Here is a 25,909-nt window from a genome sequence, read left to right as displayed (position 1 = left end):
AACAAGTTAAACCTTTTATTTTCATATTTTTAGTTGATTTATTATTTGAGGCATTAATATTCATTTATACAATAAAAATGTTTTCTTTTTAGTGACGTTAGTACACATTCAGAGCCATAAATTAAATGGGACTAATCATTTGCATAATTATTTCTTTCAGTGTTTCGGTTTTGGTTTTCTCATTTTTCAGACAGTGCATCCCTAATAATCATGTCGATTTATCTCCTAATAATGGACACGCCAGTGGCAGAAGTGGCTTTTCGTGATACACAGCACACACACACAGCTAATCATTTTGGGATCAATCGAAGTGAGACCTTCCTGAGCCCGAGGCCACGCCCACCTGAGGCTCCTGCTGCTGCTACATGAAGTGCTGTGTATTTTCCTACGCCACAGAAAGCACCTCTCACTCCAACATCTGTGTGACAACAGCTGGAGGCAGGGTTGGGGTCAATTACAATTCTAATCACATAATTGATAATTAATTACAATCATGATGCAATTATAATTAGCACTTGTGAATATGTATAAAGTTATCCTTCATCCTGTACATTTATCTTATTACGGTTTCTGGTTTGTTTTTCGCACCAACTACCACGTTAAATTCCTTGAACTGTTTATAACTGTACTTGGCGAATAAAAACTTTTCTGATTCTGAAAAATTAGAAATGAAAATTATATAAAACTATATACTAGATGATAGATAATATTTTTTAGTGTGTTTTACAGCTGATTTAAGACATGGGTCAAAACTGACCCTTAATTATAAGAAATGCTAACACAAGAGAAAGATTACATTTTATTTATTTCAGGTTCAGTAATTGAGAGCATAATTGTAATAGACTTTCAGGGGTAAAATAATCATTGTAATTGGAAAAAATGTCAGTCACCGTAATTAAAACTGAGTTGCAATTGGTCATGGATAATTGAAGACGTAATTGTAATTTATAAAAAGTAATTGACCCCGACCCTGGCTGAAGGCATCATATTTCTGACACATTTCAGGTCACGGCTGCTTCACAAGGACAAGGAAGCACCAACTGTGGCACAGATGTAACGCCATAGAGGGTGGACGGTAAACGTGCTGGTGCAAAACTCAAACCACCTCAGGCTGATGAAGCTCCTCCCACATCTCAAAAAGGGGCAGGAATTGTGTTGGCTCGTGCTACAGAAAAAACACACAGTGCTTCCACGCTTTAGAGCTTTTGGTATGACTTTCAGCTCTGTTAAAAAAAACTGTTTCACAAACACGACACATGAGAGGATACAAAGCATTAATATTATCTGTAGTAAACGTTACTTCCTCTTTATCCCACTTCCTGTCAGGAGTAAAAAGTGTTGGACAACGTGCACAGGCTTTAGAACAGCCCTCACACAGAGTGTCAGTGTGTGGGTGAGACCAGTGCTCACGCTGCATCCCAACGTGTGTGTGTGTGTGTGTACGACCTTCAGCAGATCGAGGTAGAGTCCGTCGCTCCAAGAGTGATTAAAAAAAAAAATGAAAAAAAAAAAGCTCACAGCTGGTGCACGACGCCGCCGTCCTGCTGCAGACGCTGCCATTGGAAGGTGGTGCTGAGGGAACCCACGTCATCGTCTTCTTTCTCCTGCTCCTTCGCAAACTCCATGAAAACCTGAAAAATAACATTTCTCCATCAGGAAGGGAATTAAAGGAATCCTCCATTGTTTTCACAAATCTGGCCAAAAACCTTTGAAATTAACTTATTAGAAGATCTAAGCCTAACAAAACACATTATTTTTTTCCATATTTGTTTTATTAACTTTTATAAATGGGACAACTTCACAGTTTTAGAGCGTGTGTTCCTCCATCTTAAAATCATGTGTCACACAGCCCCACTGCCTGTAAACATTGCATTGTTTCCGATTGGAGTAAAGCATTCAGCCTGATTTTTAGATCATTTAGCAGCTTTTTCACTTAAAATGACAACTTGTGCTGCTGTTGGTTGCTCTAAATAATCAGGAAAAGTTAAAGATGTTGATGCTTCTTTTGTTTACCAAAAGATTAAAACAGTTGTGACCCAAAAAACTCTGTGACCGCAGGGGGCAACAGTTCCAACTCTGCGGTTTGGTAGTAGACAATAAGGCAGAGAAGAAGAGCTCTCCTAAGGGACATTTACTCTCCCTAACACAGTGCACTGACATGCTCTAGTGGCTAAAGTTAGTGAGTAAATCACAGACTGTTGAAGAAGCACAAACCCTGAGGATAGAAGTGCTTTTGGGTGGAGGTCCTTCAACAGTCCATAATTTACTCGCCAACTTCACCCATCAGAGCGTGTCAGCGCACTGTTTAATGGGGAGTAAAGGTTCCTTATTGACCCATAATCAGACTTTACGTCATGACTATTATCAGGTGTGTTACTCACCTGCTCCAACGTGCACTGGGAGAAGTTGTATTCCTCGAAGTTGAAGGATTCTTTAGCTGAAATTAAAAGCTCTGAAAGTTGAGTAACAGGCAAATTGAGGGAAGGCAGCTGCAAACCAGTAGAGACTCACCGCTCTCTAACTGGGAGAAGGCTTTGGCCAGTGACTTCACATCCTCCATCGGAACCTTATAAACCATCAGAGTGGCAAAGCTGAAATTGATGAAGGAGGATCATTAAGAGAAAAATACCAAAAAGAGCAAGATAACAAAAAAACTAATACAAGGACAATTTAAAATGGAGTTAAAAAAAATTAAATGGTATAATTTTGAATAAAATTAATGAATCTTTAAAAACACCTCATTGTAAATGAATAAATCAATATAAATTATAATAATGTAATAAACAATATTCCGATAGATACAAAAATAATCAAATGCATATGAAGTAATTGATTAACAAATTAACAATATATGTTAATGCAGGGTTTTTAAACCTTGAAATCAAGGTCGCCTGGAATTAAAATGGGCTCACCTGCAATGTATAGTAATTGTATAGTAAAAAATTTTTTTTGAATAATTATTCTTTTTCAAATTAAAAAATCTCAAACAACTGTATTTTATACTTTCACTTTCTCAAATATAAATCTAGTTAAAATAAAATGCAGTACAAAAAATATTTGAGCTAGTGCATTTGATCCCTTTCTGCACCAATTCTGGCTACTCTGATTTTGTAACACATGATAGGTTGAGAACCACTGCATTAATGTAACAACAACTGAATATGTTACTTTTTTTTAGAGTGTGAAAAAATAACATAATTGCTGGGAAGAAAAAAATATTAATAATTAAAGATTAAACATAGTTTAAAATATAAATATAATATGTGTGCCTAATAAAATGCTAAAAGTCACACAAACACAGAGTATTTTCTTAGTGTGAGAATATAAACTGGATTTGTGTCTTCAAATGTGCACCATCATCGGTTGTTAATCTAGTTTTTACGTCTTTCTTCACCTCTCCTGTCTGACAGCGTGAGGGAAAATCCTCAGGATCTCTTTGTGCAGCAGCGCCACCTGCTGGAGGCCCGTTAGCTCCCCTCTGAGCTTCACCTCCAGGCTGTAGCCACGGCCATACTTTCCCTTCAGGTGTTGGATTGAGCCGATGCACCTGGAGGGCAGAAAGAGTTTGAAAACTGTTAAAATGACAGTCACACGCCTCCGACACACACGCGCACACACACCGTAGCTGCCCCGACACCATGATGGCCACGCGGTCGCACACGGCCTCAGCCTCCTCCATGTAGTGTGTGGTGAGGACGGCTCCTCGCTGACGGTTCTTGAACGCAGCACGAATGGCTCTCCTGCACAGAGGACACAGCACACAATAAACCTCAAACCTCCTCTTTATTTAAGAAGCTGGAGCGACTGAAATTATACAGTTTCTATATATAACTGACAACTAAAAGTAAAGAATGAGAAAATGAGGAAAACATACAGTAAAACAATAAGAAACACACAAACCCCTCTGTTGTTCCTTGAATTAATGGTCAGATTAGTCATTATTCTAAATGTTGACAATTCAATTATTTATTTGAGAGGGACACTGCCCAATAATTAACAGTATAAAAATGTAAATGCACCCAATTATAAGGTTATAAATGAAACATTTAATAAAATTAATATCAGCTTTTTCCAAATCCCTGTAAATACGCTGCCCTTGACATTGTTAAACGTTAGCAACCCCCTCCGGTAAAAAAAAAAAAAAAGAGTACAACATTAAATTACATTATCATACAACATATTTCAGCATAAGAGAACAATTCTGGCATTAAATAGACCAACATACGGAGTGGCCCAGTCAGAGTTTCAACAGGAGAAAAGCTCATGTGTTAAAGTCATCTTTCTATAAAGTCAACATAGTCTCACCACATGCGCTGCTTGGACTTTGGATCCATTCCTGACGACGGTTCATCCAGTAAAACAATCTGAGGGTTTCCGATCATACTCAGCGCAAAGCAGAGCTGTAAACAAAGACAACAGAGGCATAAACAAAGTGTAAACAGGAAATGTTTGACTTAGTGTGAAAATGAAAACTTTGGTTATGATTTCATCATCATTTCAACCTATAAATCATTTCATCTTCCCATGTTTGGCATCATTTATCATTTGTTTTTGCTCACTGCATTAATTTCACTGCACTTTGTATATTCTTTTGTAGTTTTGGTTTTACTTTTAGAGTCATTTTATGTATTTGTCCATTTTGTGCTTTTTCTATCATTTTGTCTATTTTTTGTAATTTTCTGTGTTTTTGGAATTATTTTGTGCATTTTTGATGTTGTTTTAAATATTAATGGTGTCATTTTGTGTCGCTGTCTGTGTATTTGTTGTTATGTTTAATGCTTATGGAGTCATCGCGGGAAGAAATTCAGCTTTTTCTAACTAAGAAAAGATTTAAACTTCTGATAAATAACTCATTTTCCTTCATTGATGAGACTTAAAAACCACTAGTTATTAGTCGAGTCCTCACCTTCCTCTTCAGTCCTGCTGACAGACTCTTAGCTTGTTTGTTTAGGTGATCCTTCAGCTCCAGAGCGTTCACCACACTGATGACAACAACAACACAAGGTAACACAACAACACATAAATGTAAGCAACTGAGCCAGAATTAAGGTTCTGTTTGTCATAAATTTGCAAACAATTCACTTAGATTTGAGGCAGCAACTCAAAAGGTATGAAAAAATAAAATGAAATAAAACATTCTGAAAACATATGTGCAATCAGTCAATTAGAGATTATAAGTCGCCCCTGTATGTAGGTCTATTTGGCTAGGTTTGCACTGAAACCTATTGGCTAAAAATGTGCCAATCAGCCAATCACAGCTTTAATATCTTAACACATCACTTTGTGTGTTCTGAACAAAGAGGTCAGAACACATTACTCCAGTTTTAAAGTCTTTACACTGGCTCCCAGTCAGCCTCAGAATAGACTTTAAAGTTCTGCTGCTGGTGTATAAATCTGTGAATGGGTTTGGTCCAGAATACATCAGTGACATGTTAGTCAGGTTTGAACCCAGCAGGTCTCTCAGATCCATGGACACAGGTCAGATAGTGGAGCCCAGAGCTCACAGTAAACATGGTGATGCTGCTTTTAGTTGTTATGCTGCAAAGAAGTGGAACAAACTGCTAGCAGAGCTGAAGTCAGCATCTAATGTGAACATTTTTAAATCAAAGTAAAGGCACCTTTTTTGTCTACTGCATATGATTGAGAGAGAGATTTTTTGTCATGTTGTTGATGTCATGATGATTTTACTGATGATTTTAATTGATTTTACTGATGATTTTAAATGTTCTTATTGATTTTAAACAATTGAATGTTTTATCGTGTAAAGCACATTGAGTTGCCTTGAGTATGAAATGCGCTATACAAATAAATTTGCCTTGCCTTGCCTTGCCTTTGATAAATTCTGTTGAGTTTCTATTGAGCATCTACAAACATCTGCCCCTCCTCAATGCTCCATGTCTGCATATTGGTTCATTTACAACTTTTGATAGTCGTCGTTAACTGTAATCAAGCTGCTGCTAGCATGCTATGCTAGCTGTCCCTCAGCTTTACTTTATCAAGAACAAATATACCAGGATGTGGTTATTATTTTTACGATAAAAGAATAAATATTGTATTATTCGCCCCACTTGTCACCAGACTGGCTGAACGGATTACACAACACAATAAGCACAATTATAACGTCAGACTCACCTAGGTGTAACACTACCCTCTCTTTTTATATTCTACCTATAATAAAGTGTTTCTTACCCTTCCTTACGGAGGGCTGGTGATGATCACAATTATGCAATAGAAATTAATTAATCTATTTAATTGCAATAATAAAACATACATTGCTTTCTTTAAAAGATTGCACTTCTTGTAGTGTTGACCTACGACAGCAGACAGAGTTGAAAAAAATAAAATAAATATTGTGTTGTGACGCTCACCGTTTGATGATCCCCGGCACATCCTGTCCCTTCAGGCCTTTGATGGCGGCGTAGACCTCCAGATGTTCCTGCAGTGTAACGCGGGGCCACAGCGGGTTCACCTGAGGACAGTAGCCTACGTGCTCCAGAGACGTGTCCCCACAGTGAAACTCTGTGCTGTAGTCACCCATCAGGACCTGCAGCAGGGGACACGCGCGCGCGCGCGCACACGCACACGCACACGCACACGCACACGCACACGCACACGCACACGCACACGCACACGCACACACACACACACACACACACACACACACACACACACACACACACACACACACTGTTTACTCACGTGGGGCTATACATTATAAAATAATAAACTAATAAATAAAATAAAGCTTTGCTTGCTTCCGAAACGATTCCCTTTATAATTCCAAAGGTCAACAGTGATCTCACCTGGCCGGCAGTGGGATCCGTGTCTCCGGACAACATGTGCATGACTGTGCTCTTTCCAGCTCCATTAGGACCCAGCAGTCCCAGAACTTCACCTGAATAAAGACAGAAAAAAGTTTATTACAGTATATTTCAGAACACTTCGTAGGCACTAGAGCACGAGTCAAACCCAAGACCCGGAGGGCCAAATCCGGCCCTTTGAAACATCCAATTCGGACCACAAGAGAGAGTAAAAATGACAGAAATCAATGTGTAAATTACAAACTAATTCAGTTATAGATAACTCAGCCTCTCCTGATACACAAAATTAATGAAACACCACAATATTTGGCTCAGTTTTTCCCCTTATATCGCATGATGACAGTCATTTTTAATCTGAAATTGCTAAAAAAAAAAAAAAAATCTTTAGAAAATCCCCCAATTTTCCTCAAATTATTCCAAAAGTTACTCAAAATTCATTAATTTTGAGAGCTATTTTCTCAAACCGTGAATGGAAATGCAGGAATTTTGCAAGAAACTTTGTAAGAAGTTGCCAGTTGGGATTAAAATGACTGCAATCACTGAAAAGTGGTTCGTTTCTTTGTATATTAGGAAGTTTAATTTAATCTGCGACTTTAGAAGACATATCTAAAAACTGTACTGGATGTTAAAACTTAAGATCTAAAAACTATCCGTGTCACTTCAAGGGTTGTGTAAGGTGTTTGCTTTTAAGGTTTCATGTATCTGAATCTTTACTTAAAGATAAAGGAAATAGAGGTGTGAAGACACTAATTGCTGAGCCAAAGGTAATACAATCTACCCAATAAATATTAGGAAGAACGATAATGGTGTGCAGGTCCTCAGTACCTCTGCGGACACAGAAGGAGACGTTCTTTGTGGCCACTTTGCTCTTCTTGCTGAAGGAAAAGCCTTCCCTCTGGCCTTTGTACTGCTTCCTCAGGTTACTTACAACCAGCACAGGTTTCTGAAGGCACACAGGGAGTAGAAACAGTCAGTCACAGTATGAGCTGAGACTGCATCAGTCTCTTTCTACAGACGAGATACAATCTCATTCAATCCTGTTTCATCAGGGGCAGACTATTGTTATCCTGCATGTTCTTCTTAAGATAAAATCCTACTTCCCATGTGTGAAAAATGTGTTTCGTGCATTCTTGGTGTCATTTTGTATATTTATTTTTGTAATTTTGTGTGTTTTTATTGTGGTTTTGTGTGTTATTTGAGTCATTTAGTGTGGTTTTGTAGCAATTTGTGTGTTTTCTGAGTCATTTTGTGTGGTTTTGTAGCAATTTGTGTGTTTTCTGAGTCATTTTATGCATTTTTACTGTAATGTGTGTTTTTGTTGTGTTTTGTGCATTCTTGGTGCCATTTTGGGTTTTTTCTGTCATTCTGTGTGTCTTTTGATGTATTTTGTGCTTTTATTTAGAGCCTGCACACAATTTGTTTGAGGGCTGCATGTGGATAATGTCTGTAATAAGCAAAAGGAATTGTTACCCCAACTAGTCTAGTCTGTCCCTGTTTTTTGTCCCATCCTATTTTCTCCCATTTAATCTCATTTTCTGCCAAAAATGTACCAAGAATGAACATTCTCTTCAATGAAGTCGACTCATCATTTATTGTGGATGAAGTGTTTTCATGCAGCAGCTCTGCTTTTAAAGGTCAAGTGTTCTGTCCTCACCTCCTCGCAGGACTGACAGCTCAGAGCCTCCTTCACTCTGGCCTTCTCCATCTGAACATCCTCATCCTCGTTCAGCACTTCCTCAGAATTCCTCTCAGGCCTCGGCTTTGCTTTGGATGAGATTCTACAAAGATTACCAAAAAATATAATGATCTCTATAGCAGCTCAAATTGAGCATCGCAACAGACAGACCTTTCCAGCATGTATTCAGTCCTCACCTGCAGAACTGGTCTGTTTTCATTGTCCTCCCTCCGTATCGGATCTCCAGCCACCGAAGCAGGAAGAGGAGGAGGATGCACTGCAGATACGGCTGAAAGAAGAGAGACAAGACACAAAACCCCTTTTAATTTGAGTAATGGAGAAAAAAAAAGCGAAGCATTTTAATTTGATTAATAAAAACGTTTTATCAAAAAGTAAAATGTAGATGTAACAAAAAAACGTAATTAAATCAGCTTTTTCATTCACATTTTCCTCTTTTAGAAAATTAGAATACAATAAATTTAATATAAATCTATCAAAATATACTGTAATTTTAATTCTGATAGTAATATTTTTAATTCAAATATTATATTATATATATATATATATATATATATATATATAACAAAAATTAAGACCAATTTCTTTATTGGATCAAATTATTCAGATTTGTAGCCATACCAGCCTAATAATTAGAAATAGAAAAAATAATTAGTTAATTATAAGAAATATGAAAAAAATATTTTTAATCTGCCAAATTGTATGAAAAATTGTGTTGAAGGTTATCAAAAATTAGGATAAAAATTTCAAACTCAGGTGTAAAGAAAAGCAGATAAAAATAAAACGATACAGAAGAAAAAGCAAATAGCTGCTCTAATAAATACGTACAGCTATGACTGCAATGAGTAGATTCTTCCATAAGAAGTTTGCCTCGTACTGCGATGGAAGAAACGTGGCCTGTAGATGAAAGAAATGAGCTGTCATTAGAAATGTTTGTATATGTAACATTTTAAATCAGTTGCCATGAGCTCACACCTTAGTGATACAGTTGAGACACCCCATGAGAGGATAGAGAGGGTTGAAGAAGCACAGGATGTTGTGCAGGTTCCTGGTTAGCGCAGGGTTGTCGTTCACAAAGGAAAGCTGAACCACCGTGGCCGACACGACGCACACCTAAAAAAAGACACACAAACCATTTCAACGCACTCATGTCTATAGTGGGTTCATGTTTTACATCTTAGGAAACAAATACTCTCGTCTCACCATCATGGAGATGACGGAGAAGAAATCCCTGTTGCTCTGGACTCGAGCGAAGCCAAAAGAAAACACGTAGGTGAAGAGAATCATGGCTGGACCGAAGCCGACAGTGCAGAGGACCTAAAAGAAGACAGACGAGACACTTTGCGTGTTGTGTAATGTGATGTTTTTTTCCCTCTAAGCATCAGCTTCTATCTCTTCATTAGAGGAGTTATGAGGCAGAATACAGTAAAATAAGTTGCTGAGATGTTATTCATCTCAGTTCCCAACTTAGATACACGTACTTACATATAAATTGCTGCATCTCACAGGTGCTTTACAGCAGAGATGTGCAACAAAATGTAATCCAAGCATCACGTTATCAACAACCATGTCAACATTTAGAATAATGATCATTTTGTGTGTTTTGTGGTCATTTTGTCTATTCCTTTCATTTTACTTTTGTATTTTTGATGTCCTTTTGTGTTCTTTGAGTCATTTTGGGCGTTTTTGTTGTCATTGTGTATTTTTCGTCACATATTATCATCAATTTATATATTTTTCTCTCATTTTGTAGTACTGGGAGTTTTTTGTTGCTCATTTCCCTTGTCCTTTTGTGTTTTTGGGTTAATTTTGTCTATTTTTGTAGTCATTTGTGCGTTTTTGTTGTCAATAGTGTGTTTTTTTTGTTTTCATTTTCTATATTATACTCATATTGTGTTTTTTGTTGTCATTTTGTATGTTTTTGTAATTTTTTTTTAAATACGAACCACAGCGGTGAGGTTGTTGGAGCTGACCAGGCTTCCCATGTGGAAGGAGAAGAGAACGACCATCATGGAGGAGAGGATGAGGTAGTAAAAGGGAATGTCCACTGCAGCTTGGCCGCACCAGTACGCCGACGGCACCAGGCCGGAGATACGCAGTGTAGAGCGACACTTGATCTGTGATCCATTAAAACATCAACTAAGATTACATCAGTCATTAAACAAATGAATACATGTTCTACAAAAATCAAGTTTTTATTATTAAGTACAAGAAGAAATTCTGGGACAAAGTCTAATCCATGCATCAATGAATGATCATCCAAAGCAGTGGAAGTGAAAGGATTTAAAGTCCACTATTGATCTAAAACCCTTTTGTACTGATCAACATTTGTCATACCTCATAAATAAAACCACATAAGTGAATTTCCTGTGTTTATTCCTGTATTAGGAATAAATTAGTGCATCTTTGGCTGCAGAGGTGAACTCCAGGTTACTACCTCTCTGTCTCGTGTGTGGTCCATTGCAAAGTAAGCAGGCATTCCAGCCGCCAGCATTCCCAGTATGATGGCCTCAATGTACACCAAAGCGTAGGAGGTGGCGTCTGGGATTTGCTGCAGAGAGAAAAAGAAACATACTTTATAGTCACGGCTATTTTTGACATTTTTTTTTTTAAATATCAACCACATATTTCACCATAAATGTTTTACGTTGCAGCATTTTGGTAGAAAATTGTATATTTATAGGAAATGTATGTCCAAACAAAGTTACAAACAGTTATTCAATCATTCAAACAGCCATGTGGGCTTAATAACATGCCCTCCTCCCTCTGTTGGACACTCACGTATTCAAAGGGTTTGGTCCAAGTCCGAATCTGCCCTGATCCGTTGAGTCCTCTGAAGAGAGCGTTGCTCAGGACGTTGACGGCCATGGGCAGCGAGTGAACAGTGGTGCTGTTGAACGCCACGCTGTAGCTGAAGCCCTATTACACACAGCGCTGTGTTACTGTTACACACCCAGATTAGTAGAAGAAGAAAAAAAACTGCATAAGGAGCGAAAAGCTCTGCTGTATTTTCATCCACAGACAATCTATGTCTGTATCTTTACAAACCTTCAGATTCAAGTCAAACCGACCTTGTTGGATCCCGCAACGGCGATGGCGGCGCTGTGAGGAGCCGCCGACATGTAATCGCTCTGTTTCATCATTTCCACCTCGATATCCTGAGATTCCAGGTTGTGGATGAACTCGGAAATATCCGAATCTGCAGGCAAGAGAGTCAACAGCACAGAAGCAGGAGCTTACAAACTCTCTCTATCCTGTTATAGGGATCATGTTTCCATGCGTATGGACTCACCAGAGGAGTTCTTAACCAGGAGGCTGGTGGCATAGCGTCGTGGAGCCTCGTTCCTCTTCAGAAGGTAAGAACTGGGTAAAAACTGACGATCCGGTGAGTGAATGCGGATGTTTCCTGTGGCCAGAGATAGGACGAGGACGGCGGACAGAAACACCAGGAACAAGGCCAGGCTGCAAGAGAGCACAGGGCGTTTAGAGAACAAGGAATTTACAAACAGTTTAATTTATTTTTCAAATCTTTATCTTTTTTGCCACATACAATACAAACAGAAACAATTAAAGAAAAGAAGAAAAAAAATGCTGATAGGTTACCACAGACAATATTTACAAATCTTACACATTATAATAGTGTGTGTGATATTACAATAATGGTAATCAATTGGATTAGATAGATATAATATATTATTAATCCCTTGGGAAGGCTCCGTCAGAGAAATTAGACAAATTAATGGGGGAAAGGAACTATATATATAGTATATATATATATCACATATATATATATGTGATATATATATATATATATATATCACAAAGTGTATACTGCACAGTGGCTCTTCTTAACACACACTGACCACACCTAGTCCAAAGTCCTTGTGTTATGTTTAAGTCTTTAAGGGAAGACTGATACAAAATAATGCTTCATCAAAAATATTGTTAATGTCGTTTGCGCAAATTAACTTTAAATCATTAAAAACAAAATGAATGCAGAAAATACTCATTTCAGTGTTAGTATTATCAACTTCTCTGACATGGACACATATCAGTGCTGCTTAACATGCAGAATTAACTTGTTTTATGAAAACTGGAAAATTTCACTGCATATGAAATATAAACATTTCAGTCAGTGCATTATAATATAAACAACTGGGTGGTCTGTGAAAATCTGGGCTCACATTTTAACTTATACTTACCACAATGTGTAAAGTTCAACTTAAACCTGCACTGCAAATTGCACATACATTTTAGTGCTAATACTAATATCAATTTGTTCTTTGTAAACCTGAAAACATTGAACTTGAGCTTGGTACTTAACTTTTTTAAAAAGGAAAAATGAAAAAGAAAAAAAAAAAAAAAAAAAAAAATCGTTATCAGGCGCCAGTTCATCAATAACGTACCGCAAGACAAAATATTGCTATACAGTATATAGTATCGATATTTTGGCACATCCCTCAGCTGCATGTTAGCAGGAGGATTTGATTCTAGTTTGTACATTTAGTCGTTTCACTTTAACAGGACGGTATCTATTGTTAAAAAAAGTAAGAACTTATAAGGCAGATACTTGACCTTTTACAGCGACGGAAAACTGCAAATTTACCAACAATTTTAGCTGTGTGTGTGAATCATAGGTTGGGATGTTTGCATCCTAACCGACGTGATCAGCTTTCATAACATTTCCACTTGTTTTTGAATGGAGTGATTCTCTTACGTGTAGATGAAGGCCTTCCTCTCCCTCCACATGTTAAGCATGTGCAGCCAGGCCACGGTGCTGAACTGCTGCCTCCACAGCGCGTGACCCGACACCACGTCCGACTTCCCGTCCATGAACGCCAGCAGCCGCTGGTCGGTGTCGTCCAGCGAGGCGTTGTCGTGGTCGTCCTCTGCCTGCTCTCTATTGAACACGCTGTAGTCTGCACACAGGAAGAAAAAAAAAGTTCCTGCACGACGTCTCCTGGTTTTTAGAAAGTCAAAGTTTATGGAGAACTCACCCGCCTGATCCACTTCTGCCTCGGCCTCCAGACGAAGAAAAACATCCTCCAGCGTCGTCATGGAAACGCCGAAGTTGGTCACTCCCAGATCTGTGGAACTGTCGAGCTCAGAAAACAAACCTGTCGAAAGACAAAGTACTTTGAACTGGTTTTCAGGGAGTTTTCCTTACTCATAAACTGGGACTGCAAACGTTCATAAAAGTTTACAAAAGTTCTGACAGACCATGAACACAACACGATGCAGCAGCTTTTTGTACAAATTTTGTTATCAATTTGTATATTTTTCTCTAATTTTAAATTGTTTTTTGTTTATCATATTGTGTTTTTAGAGTCATGTTTGTGTATTTTTGTTGTGGCTTTGTGCATTTTTTTCAGTCTTTGTGTCCATTTTTGGAGTCATTTGTGTGTTTTTGTTGTCAGTTTTCTCTGAAATATCAAATTAACAAGAAAAACTGTCAGGTTAACCTCACTCATTTTAAGGACTTAAATCTGTTTTTAATAATGATAATAAAAAAGTGACATTGTTGCTGCCACAGATATGATTAGAATAATCTTTTATCAGATTTGCAAATAATTAATTAAATTGATTAAGAATTGTTTTAAAATTATTACAAAACCCCTTTGATGTTTACCTTATATTTGTAAAATAATACAATATTAAAAGATGTATACATTTATTATCATTACAACATTATGTTTTAGTACTGGTTTAATTATGTCTAATATTATTAATTTAAATTTATGCTTAACATTAAATTATTGAATAATATGTATCATACATAAATATTTTATGAATTATTTTATGCTATTAATATGATGTTGCACTTGTATTTTCACCACAGCTCTGTACAACAAAAGGCGCTTTAGAAATAAATTACTTAATTACTTAATAGATATTGTTTAAAAAGTTTAAGAAATAATATATTAACTTTTTCATAAAATTTGTAGCATTTAATTTTTTCTTTTTGTCGTATCCATTTTTTTCTCTTTTTCAAAGCAATATTTAGGTTTTTCTTTAAATAAATAAAATTAAAAAAAAGATAAATCATGTGATGTTCTGTTTACGTCCAAGTTAAAAATGAGCTGAATCTGCGCTACGACGTCTGACCTGCAAACGTGTCCATGCTCTCGAAGGGCAGAGTGAAGGTCAGTTCGGCCTCGTGCTGTCGGGAAAGCTTGGCTTTGGGAACGTGCTGCTTCACCAAAGACTCCATCTTCTCACCGTCACATTTTTCATTGATGGACATTCTGCAAAGGAGGGAGGACACGTCTAAAACTAGTCCGATAAAAACACACAAGGTTAGTACAAACTGAACACACCAGGCCTTCTCCTCAACACTAAAAAGCACTTTTAGCCTCCAAGTGGACCAATTCAGAATACCAAAATAATAAGTCATTTTTACAATAATGTTTGAAATCCTTCAGTTGGAAAATTTTAGAAAAAAGGTCAGAAGTTGGTTTTAAAGTTTTAGGAGGAAGAACAGATCATAAATATTCTTGGTAATAAATGATAAATATAACAAAACTGTACTTGCCTGAGATTATAACCAACGCCACATTTAATCTTTAGAAACAAAGAGGAGCCCACACATCTGAGCTGACCCTGAGAGATCACAGCTTTACGATCTGAAGGAAAAGGTCACAAAAAATTATATCCAATCAGAATTGAGCACAGTGCCGCAATCAAAACATCAAGACAGGAAGTAACTACATATTTGTTCTTGCTCTCAACGAAGGTAGACCCTTTTTTCTCTGCTCCCTCCCTCCCTTATCTGCCCCTGCTGCTGCTATGTCTTATGCTTTTTGTCAGAATCTAATGGGATCCTTTCTCTACATCTCTATCCAAAAAACTAAATTATTGAATTGATCAGCTGGTCTCTCAATGCAATTGACCAATTCGACAAAAAGAACGGGCAAAGGTGAGCCCGCCTGTCCTGAATAAGTACTTGAGTAGCTCAGTAGGAATCTATGTTAATAATCAAGTAACTATGTAATGATCTAACTAAATAAGTAAAAGTAAATCATGAATTATTCAAGTAACATTATTAAGAAAGTAACTAAGTATCAAAGAAAGTCATTAGGTAACTAATGGTAAGTTATGAAGCAAGATATCGAATAACGTAACATGTATTGGTAACTAAGGAAGTTATTAGGAAAGATTTAAGTACTTGATGAACTAAGCATATATGTTAATAATCAAGTAACTAAGAAATTATGTACCTAAATAAGTAAAAAATTCAATCATGAAGTAACCAAGTAAGTTCATCATTTAAATTTTATCTGCTTGTTGTTTCAAAAAGTGAAGAGAAACTTTTAGGAGAGTACAAAAACTTTTATAACTTTATAATTGTCAAAGTCACAAATTCGTTTTATTAATATGGAAGCTTTAGCATGTATTACAAAGGGTTTGAGAATGTGTGTGTGTGCGCGTACCAGCCAGGATATCTGCCTCGTCCATGTAGTGCGTGCTGAGCACCGTCACTCTGCCAGCTCGGCGATTCTTGAGCAGAGACCAGACCTGGTGTCGGGAACACGGGTCCATTCCTGCTGTGGGCTCGTCCAGGAGAAGAATCTGACGGCACAAACACAACCTCAAAACTCACACTGCAAACATACCCATTTTCCTTTTTTTTCAAACTGGGACTCCTTGGTTACCTTGGGATCCCCCAAAATGGCGATTCCCACCGAGAGCTTCCTCTTCTGGCCTCCGCTCAAATTCTTGGCCTGAGCCGTCGCTATTTTCTCCAAGTCCAGATCCTTCAGCACTCTGCTAACCTGATGGCAAACCAAAAACATCAAATAATACATAAAAGACATTGTATGACATTATCAGCTTTAAACCATTCTAAAGATTATTTCATTGCTGTCAAAAGCTGTCACATTGCAACAAAGAGCAATGCTGAATAATAGACTCAATAACCAGAAAAAAAGGACTGGTACTGTTCTAAGACACCAGGAGAGAACAATGTTGTTGCTGATTTCTGCTTGACTGATGAAAAACACCTTAATTTTTAATATAAAAGCCATTTGGGAGCTCAACTTTTGAACACTTAATAACTTAGTGGCTGATTCTGACTCCGAGGGGAAATATTTCCTCTTGAAGAAGATGAAGGATGGTCATAAAGTGAGTGTGATGCTGCTTTAGTGCATATCTGAGGAGTGCGTGCTAATAATGACAGTGTGAATCCACACAAGAGCTGGAGGAAATACTGAGATTATTGTCTGGGTTTATTATAGTACCGGAGGATCAGACCTAAGGGCGCCGACTGACTAAAGAAAACAAATGGAAATCAATTCAGATATACCCTCACCTACATGTTTTGGGAGAATATTACACATTGTCACCATATTTCCACATTAAACGGATGGTTAAATGTGTAAAAAGGACAAAATAAACAGACCGTTGGGTGCAGATTTCAGCGTACTGTTTCCACTTTTGAAACGTAGGAATACTGAATTTACGAGATTTAACATTTACGGCATGATTTGTCGATGATCAGTATGTGAATAATTACATCAAATTAGGGAAAGACGATAAAACAGAATTAGGTATAACTTGAAACAGAATTTAAGGAACATTTTAAATTAACTCACTTTAATGAACCTGTGACTAAAAAAAAATATATATATATATATTTCATATCAACCTGGAGACATCACAATATTAACAAACATTAACTTCTCTCAACCTCTGCAAGTTATGTAGGGCCCTATCATTTCTACGTTAACAGAATCAACCAAATAAAAAAAAAAATAATAATAATTGTAGCTTACACATGGTTTTATATTACAATTTTATTTTTACATACATTTAAATTTAATTATGATTTTCTTTTTATTATTATTCTTTTGTTTTCTCCCTCACAGGAGTTAAAAACCAATATTTTCTGAAAGAACTGTAAAAAAAAAAAAAAAACGAATTTTAAAAAGTCGTGGAAAACATGTAATTTGAAAAAAATTTAATTACATTTGGATAAAAATGAAATGGATTTTATAGGGCCCTGGTTATGTGAACCAATAAGCAGACACTTTGTTTAGTAGCATCAAAAATATACCTCGTTAACATTCCTCTGATTTACAATAGGAACTATTTACTACTTTTTAAATCTTTATGTAAAAAGTTCCCTGAGGTGGATCACGGCGCTACCTCAGTGCCGACGTCAGCCGCTGGGATCCCTTTGATGGCGGCGAAGATCCGGAGGTGTTCCTCCACGGTGAGCACATCAAAGATGATGTTGAACTGCGGGCAGATTCCCACCAGCTGCTTCATCTCGCTCCCGTCGGCCATCTCTGCCACCGGCGTGCCGTAGATGGAGGCCGAGCCGTCGGTGGGCGGGCAGATGCCGCACAAGATGTTCATGAGCGTGGACTTCCCGGCTCCGCTGTGTCCCAGCAGGGCTGTGATCTGACCCTCGTAGATGTCAAAGGTCAACCCTGGAGAGGAGAAATACACAGAGATAATAATTAGATTATATTGACAGATCAATAAATGATAGAACTCACCTCTCAGAGCCTCCACTGTGCTGTCCTTCTCTTTGAAAACTTTACGGATGTTGTTGATGCTGCCAAAGGAGGAAAATGTAGTGATTAAATGTACAATATAAAACGTCAGTAAATCCAGATTTATTTTCCATGGTTACAATTCGAATGAAAGGCTTGAATGAAAGATTTGAGTGTTCACACTGCTTTTAAAAAAATCAGATCTGGTCACTTGACCCCCCCTCGATAAAAAAATCGGATTTGAGCCACATTAGCCAGCAGTGTTTTACCGGATCGCCTCCTTCCCTCTGAACTCGGGTGAAACTGGTTCCACTGACTCGTCACACAATGGATTTCCATTGACCTCGGCGTCATACAGAGAGCTCACTTCTACGTAACGCTTCCTGCCTTTGGACCAATAGGACGGCTTCAGGAAGTAAACCAAGGACCGTTTCATGCCAAACTCACCTGCAAAAAAGTTATAATACACAGTAAAGGTTTTAGACTAAAAAACAATCCATTTCAACATACAACATATTTTGCACAAAATAGTAGTTGTAGTTTGTTTACCAAATGTGAATGAAAGGTTTGATTAAATGATTTACATAAATAAAATAAATGAAAGCAAGAATAAATATGTAAATTATATTTGAAAAAAAAAACAGCTTACGAAAATGTAATTTAAATTTGATCCAATCAATTTCATACAGCATCAAACCAAACATAATAATTTCCTAGCACCCGACACATATCAAAATTTAAATATTCAAAGTGTTGAAAAAGGAAGAAACTTTGAGCAGACGTGAACCATCTGCCTTGATGTCAAAAAGAAAATTCATGAATTAACTCAAAGGGAAATGAATGACAAATGTTTGTGTACTCACCAGGTAAAACCTGGTCCAGGTAGACGGCCAACAGGAGGTAAAGGATGCAGTCGACGACCAGCATGAGCAGGGGAACGTACAGTGGGTGAGGTCCGTTAACTAGTGTGGAAAACATGGCTCCGTCTCCCTGAGCCTCCAGATAAACCACCTGAAATCACACAGCGAACAAGAGGTAGACATACCTCATAACAGCCCTGCTCCTTTACCCTTTAAAGCTGTAGTTTGTAAAATCCTCTCTCCGCTATGTTTTGAAACCGAAACTCAACCTCCCTTATCAGTATATTTTGTGAAAGTTTTAGCAACTTCTCCTAAGAGACTAGTGACAAATGTAGGGACGTTATCTTGTATTAGTGGAGAGTTTTCTGGTGTTTTAGAGACTCTGACATGAATACACGTATTACTCTGTAGTTACTGTCCTGAGCAGTGGCTGCTACCGTCAGATCGTCCTCGCCACAAGCACACACGGGGGGGCTGTGATCTCAGGTGCTCTGAGCTGTAGCAGCATTCAGACTGTAAAATGAATACACCTTGAATAAGCTTCTCTTTTGGTTTACACATGATTTATCCCGTCTGTTCTCGCTCTCCCTCTGAAGCCTGTATACGTGTGTGTGCAGCGGATCCTCCGCAGTCATGGAAATCCGCGTCGACACAAAGCGATAACGATCAGTTCCTCATCAGTGTTTGACTTTATTCCGTTGCTTTTTGACCTTGGTCTGCCTTTTTTCGCTTGATTTGCCATGTAACTGTTGTGCATAACGTTGTTATGGGGACTTCTGCTGGAACGTCCGCAAATGCACGTTTATTACCGATGGTCCCTGAATGCGCCTGACTTAAGTCGAGCATTGGCTGACATCCAGAATCCAGGAGCAACACGCTCCTGAATTTTTAAAGATAATTTACAGGGCCAAGAGAAGAAGAAGAGATGAAATTCACTGTCCACTTTGAGCATATTGTAATCCAAAGTGTTCTAAGATGATTATGATCATTTTTGACAAAATGATGCAAAAAAAAAAAAAAAAGTACAAACTGCGGCTTTAATCCTGCTCAGCCAAAACAATAAAGTATCCCTAAAGCTGACCTGTGCTATGCCAATGGAGAATGCGCTGGGGGAGAGCAGGCAGAGCAGCCAAACCAGCGGCTGAGGGAAGTCCTTCATCAGTACGGTGAACAGCGACAGGCAGCCGAACACCACTGTCAGCATGGAGCCCACAGTGCTAGCAAACTTTGGCTTCTTAAACAGAGGCGTCAGCATGAAGGAGAAAAAGATCTGTGGAGAAAGAAAGCGAAAGACAACATTTTCCATCGTTAAACTTATTAAAATTAGTCATCAATATAAAAAAGCAGGTAATTTCACACGTCAGGGGTCATAAAGGGTTTGAGCCTTTTTTCTCTCAGTATACTTTTCAATTTTAATGATTATTAACTACGTATGTGTAAGGCATAGAACTGTAACATGGTTCTCAAATTATAAGTTTATAGGATTTCCACGCCAATTACAAAGTCAATTTTCTGAAGTCAATTATAATTCAATTAAGATTAAAACAGCAGCAGTTTTTTTCAATTAAAATTACAAGTAATTGAAATCGTCAATTACAATTATAATTGACCCCAACCCTGATGTTGTGTCTCATTAATTTAACTAAAACTGAATCATATAAACAAGAAGGAAGCAGAATTTTGCTCACAGTTGAAATCCCATAGAGGAAGATGAGGAAGAAGACGACAAAGAAGTCACTGTTTGGAAACAGCGCCGTGCACGTAGCGATGACTGACATCAGGATGGACATGGTCGTCACCAGAGCGGCGTAAAGGAGACCCCACGACAACCTGTGAGACACCACAACGCATCAGTACACAGACAGTCTCATTGAACCATCACTGGATGTATGTGTCAGCACCAGAAAGCGGAGTCATAGAGACCCATCATGGTCATGGTGTCCTTGAGGCGCTGCTCTTTCTCCGCCGCCACATTGACGATGAGGAAGGTGACAAACGGCGTGAAGGCCAGCACCAGGTAGATGGAGATGAGCGCATGGGGAAACTTCTGCACTTCTACAGAGCCAGGCTGGCCCATCATCACCACCTTCAGATCCATCTCACTCCATATGGAACGTTTGGTCTGCATCTGAACGCAAACAAAACACCTTTTCATTGCCCTCCCAATGATGCATTTTTCCAACAAATGCTTAGTTTCAAACCCTTTATTGATATCATCTACTTTTTCATTTCTAACACTGATTTAGCAGACAAAAGGTCTATAAAATAGTGGCATAATACATCAAAGCAATTTTAAACAAAACAAAGGTAATTGATTTAAAAGATTTTAATCTCCTTAGTTTACAGATAGAAATTGGTGTGAAGTTACAAAATGAACTAAATGTTGATATGCCGATTTAACTTCCACTTTAAACTATCATGTATTTAGTACTGATATAAGACAATTAATCCTGTGATTTTACCGGACAGGCAAAAAAAAGCCACTGGGCTATACACACCCTATAGGTTTTTTGGTTTCTGATACATTATTACATATTAAATTATTTTATTTTTGTTTTTCAAACCAAATAAAGTACATAAACACTGAAAAACACTAAATAGAATGAAGTAGAATGGAATAGAAAAGACCATTATTGATTCCCAGAGGGGAAATTCACTTTTGCAGCAACAGAAGAAAAAAAGCAGACAGTAAGAAACAAAAATAAATAACATACGGTAATAGTGCAAAATATAGAACTGTTGGGCAGACATAAATAAGAAAAAACACAAAACAAAAGTATACAGATCTGTTCCTGTCAAAAAGAATTGACTAGAACCAAATCATCCATTAATGCTCTTTCAGTCTGTGCAGTATGTCAACCCACACGTTTTTGTTAGCTTAGCATGTAGCATAACTATAAAGATAATGGAAAAACAACTAGTTGAAATTCCAATTCCTCATTCATTTTACTCAGTAGGCCGAGACAAAATGTGTTGCTAATATCATGCATCGCTACCGGAAACCAGTAAATGTTTATTTTTCATGGGATTCAGACAATTTGTTCAAGTCTTACCTGGATGATGGCTGCATCGATCAGAGACTGGAGGCGAATGAAGCCTGAGTACCAGTAATTAGCAGCTCTGCAGTTCATTGAGCTGGTGAAACAACTGGCTGGAGAACAAAAAGCAAACATATTTAGGTTTAATGAAGAACCAGCTGGTGGTTAGCATTAGCACGTCTGCCTCAGAAGAAAGAGACGGACTGAGTTTGATTCCCCGACGGGAAGCCTTTCCACTTAGAAAGTCTCCACCTGTTTATTTTTATTGCCACTGTAAACTTTCTCTTATTGATATTCTCAGAAAGGTTTTGCGCATTGCATTGTGGGATTTGGATTCCTGTCGATGAATGCATCAAAATGTCCTTACTTCATTCTATACAGTGGAGATCAAAAACCTTTGAGCTGCAATTTCTTATCTATTTTTCAAGAAAATGATCTTTGACATGAAGAAGACAAATATAAAAGCTGTACCAATGGACTCAGTGTAATCGCTGGGCAGCGGTAGATGATTGTAGGGGAACCTCAGCCTGTAGGACGTTGCTGAGCTGTCAAGGAAAACCACGCCCACGTAGCTGGAGGGGTCGTACAGGCTGGCGTTCTCCAGATCCTCCTCACTAGCAAACATCTCCAGATGATCCTGCATGTCTAAGAACACGATCAGATGATAACTGTTTCTTACAATGCCTGCAGGCTCCTCCTCTCTAACTGCACAGCTTTGACACTTACGCATCTCCTGAGCCACCTCCTCCATGATGTGACTGGTGACGTTGGTGATGGGCGTGTAGCCCAGGCCTTTGAAGAAGTGGCCGTCGTGCTCCAGGTCTGTGGTCTGAATGCCTTCATAGTGAACGTGAGGGTTGAGGGTGCTGATGAGGATCAGGAGACCCAGCAGCAGCAGAGGGAGGATCAGTTCCTGAAGGAGCACAACCTCCTGGTTATTCAATGAGCCACAGGTCACATTTTTACAGCCTTTTTGACTTCCCGATATGAGCTGTACTCTTTAATTGACAGCAGGGTTGGGGTCAATCACATTTTAAAATTACAATTCCTTCTTCAATTATCTATATTAAATTACAAACTAATTATGATTACGTTGCCTGACATTTTTTCCAATTACAGTTAAGATTACTATCATTATTTCCCCCTGAAAGTCAATTACATTCTCAATTACTAAAGTTTTGATTGATTGTTTATTAAGAGTTCAATGTACATTACATGTACACATGACTCTTTTCGAATTATAATACTTTCATATATAAATAAACTCGAAAAGGAGTGGGAGGAAGTAAACTTATACATTCCCTCCTCTGTAATTGTCATAATTCATATCAGTGGTTGCTTCCTTTCACAAAACAGTTAAAATAACAGATAAACTGTTTACATGCAAGATACATATGCATATACACGTAATTATATATACACATAAATATACAAAATGATATGTTACCAACAATGGTAAGTAATTTAGTAGATCACAATCTATTGTCAAGCTCTTATATGTAACAGTTTGATTTTTTTTCTTTTCTTTATATAAGTTCAATTACAATTAATCACAATTACTGAGCCTTTTATAAATATTAAGCCTTATAAAAAGTAACATTCCTTTTGTGTTTGCATTTCTTATGATAACGAGTCAGTTTTGATCCATGTCTTAAATAAGCTGTAAAATACACTAAAAATGATAATCTATAATGTAATTTGTTTCTCATCTCTTGGTTACCTTGTTAGGCTTCCTAATTAATGAAAATATTGGTATTAATGTTTCTATTGTGGGCAACTGAGCCTCGTTTTTGTCAGTATACCCCTAAATTTATTTTATTTTTTAAATACTGTAAAGATCCTTCAGAGAACTGACGGGTAAACCTGATATGAAACATATCTTAATAATTGTGAACTACTTATGTGCAAGCCATAGAATATAGTGGTTCCCCAGTTTTGCGTTTAATTAAATTATAAATGACAGTTTTAATAGAATTTCCATGTCAATTACAATTAAATTATGATTACAACAGCAACAGATTTTTCAATACAGATATAATTATGTCATAATTGTAGTTAATCATTAATTATGTTTAACAAGCTGTGTTAAATTGATTACGTGTAGTGATCGTTTTAGTGATGATAATGTACATAACATGCAGTGTTGGATCATTATTGTTGTTGTTTTTTTGTTTTTTTTTAAATACCACTCGTGTGGTCTGAGCGCAGCTCACCTGAAGGCTCTGCTGTTTGGTCCTCCACTTGATGAGTAGGTTCTTGTAGAAGAGACTTCTGGTTTGATGCCACACCGACGCATCCCGTTTGTACGTGGGCTGCATGTTCCCAGCATTCCTCATGTGGATGATGTACGGACGAGAGGTCGTCTCACTAATCCCTGCCTCAGCTGCACGTAGACAAATAAACACATTCTGCCTTTAGTAACAAACACCTTGTATACTCAGTTAGTAGATCAACTGCAACATGTTTGAGAATGCAGTTATTTTCTATGGAAGCAGATTAGGGCCAAGTCAAAATGTCGAGAAAAAGTTTAAATTACGTGAATGAAGTTTAAATATATTGATGAGGTTAAAGTTAAAGAATGAACTCAAACTCAAATATAGTGATAAAAGTTGAAGGTTTGCTAATAGTCAAATTTTCCGGAAGTGGACTAGGGTCAATTATTCTTGATTTGTCCCAAATTATTTCAAATTTCACTTTATTGGCAAACCTTTGACTTTTATCACGAGTATGTATTTTGAGTTAATTTTCTAAATTTTGACTCATTTGATCTCATCTTTTCAACTTTAATCTTGCCCAAATTTATTTTCGCCATCAAAATTGGCACTAGTCCTTGTCTGTAATTTTCTTTATCAATTGTAAAAATAAATAAATAAATAAAAAAGTTATTCTTTTTATGAACCCCATGTGGCTTTGTTGTTCAAGGGTATTATTATAGGAGTTCATGCTGCAGCTGTTCTTTTGGTTAATGATGAGGCTCAATTCTAAATGAATGGAAACAAACAAGCAGAATTGTAGCTGTTGGCCTGAACATAATCCTTATTAACTTTGTTAGTTTTCCAAAGTGTTGCCAACAACAGAGGCCATTCGTCTGATGATAATATTGTACAACCTTATAAAACAAAACAGATTTATTTTAATGTATTTTTTCAGGAATAAAATCACCATTTTTTTAATTATAGATGGTTGCATTCTTTTTCTATATTCATTGAAAGTGTGCATGCATGTGTATATTACTAAACATTATTAATAAGTGATTGATGATGAATATATATTTAAAAGTATGTTTGTTTTACTTGAGTAGTTCATTGTAGAATACATGCCTACAGCTAGATTTAACCAAATAAATCCAGTTATATCCAATGAATTACCAGCTGATCCTAGCTTGCTGCTAATCAGGGCTAACCTGCTAAACCAGTTCTGATAGTGAGGTTAATATAAAACAATCACATTTGGCACAACTATGAATTACGAATAATATAACATTAAAAAAAAAACAAGCAGATTCAATCAAAATAACACGTCATGATAGGTAAAATGTTTGTTTATATATGAGAGGAAAAGGCGTAGTTTGTGTCAACAGCACCATGCTAGCAGGCTACAGCAAAAACCCGTGAGTAGACATCAGCAAAACGGCACGAAAAACACACAAATGGCTTCACTCACGTATGAAATACATTTAGGCATATCCCGCAGCGGTTTGTTCCTCAGCTGTGAGACATTACAAAGTACAAACGCTGTGTAAGAGCCACACAGTCTCCATGAAACGAAACACCTGCTACCAAACAGAGGCGTGTTCTGTGGACGTCCGCCAATCAGAGCCGGCCTCAAAGAGAGTGACAACCGCCTTGACCAATCACTCCGGAGAAGAGTAGCTGTAATTTTCATATGGAAAACGGACGCTAGATGGACGCAGCGACGACGCCGACGAAGAAGAAGAAGAAGAAGAAGAAGAAGAAGAAGAAGAAGAAGAAGAACCCTAGATTTTCAACATAAATGCAAG

General features: G+C 37.5%; 1 protein-coding gene across 1 annotated transcript; it reads right to left on the bottom strand.

Annotated features, from left to right (window-relative positions):
- Window positions 1-25,701, bottom strand: abca5 (ATP-binding cassette, sub-family A (ABC1), member 5). Its single transcript, XM_028476291.1, has 38 exons — window positions 25,573-25,701; window positions 24,123-24,292; window positions 22,636-22,822; window positions 22,381-22,554; window positions 21,925-22,022; window positions 20,773-20,999; window positions 20,560-20,701; window positions 19,953-20,141; window positions 18,875-19,022; window positions 18,281-18,458; window positions 18,015-18,073; window positions 17,659-17,945; window positions 16,167-16,286; window positions 15,945-16,083; window positions 15,047-15,137; window positions 14,620-14,759; window positions 13,512-13,631; window positions 13,232-13,433; window positions 11,807-11,976; window positions 11,586-11,713; window positions 11,296-11,433; window positions 10,952-11,065; window positions 10,461-10,631; window positions 9,718-9,831; window positions 9,490-9,627; window positions 9,343-9,411; window positions 8,694-8,785; window positions 8,476-8,599; window positions 7,647-7,764; window positions 6,804-6,895; window positions 6,369-6,544; window positions 4,907-4,982; window positions 4,306-4,400; window positions 3,621-3,740; window positions 3,395-3,547; window positions 2,512-2,591; window positions 2,382-2,437; window positions 1-1,631 (listed from the first exon to the last, which is right to left on the bottom strand). Exons 1-38 carry the CDS (start codon window positions 25,583-25,585, stop codon window positions 1,515-1,517), a joined length of 5,025 nt encoding a protein of 1,674 aa, XP_028332092.1. The 5' UTR covers window positions 25,586-25,701; the 3' UTR covers window positions 1-1,514.
- Between the last annotated feature and the right edge of the window lie 208 nt (window positions 25,702-25,909).

The sequence above is a fragment of the Gouania willdenowi genome, chromosome 19, assembly GCF_900634775.1.
Source record: "Gouania willdenowi chromosome 19, fGouWil2.1, whole genome shotgun sequence".
Lineage (NCBI taxonomy): Eukaryota > Metazoa > Chordata > Actinopteri > Blenniiformes > Gobiesocidae > Gouania > Gouania willdenowi.
Note: the sequence above shows the minus strand (reverse complement) of the source record. Positions and strands in the feature narration are given on the sequence as shown.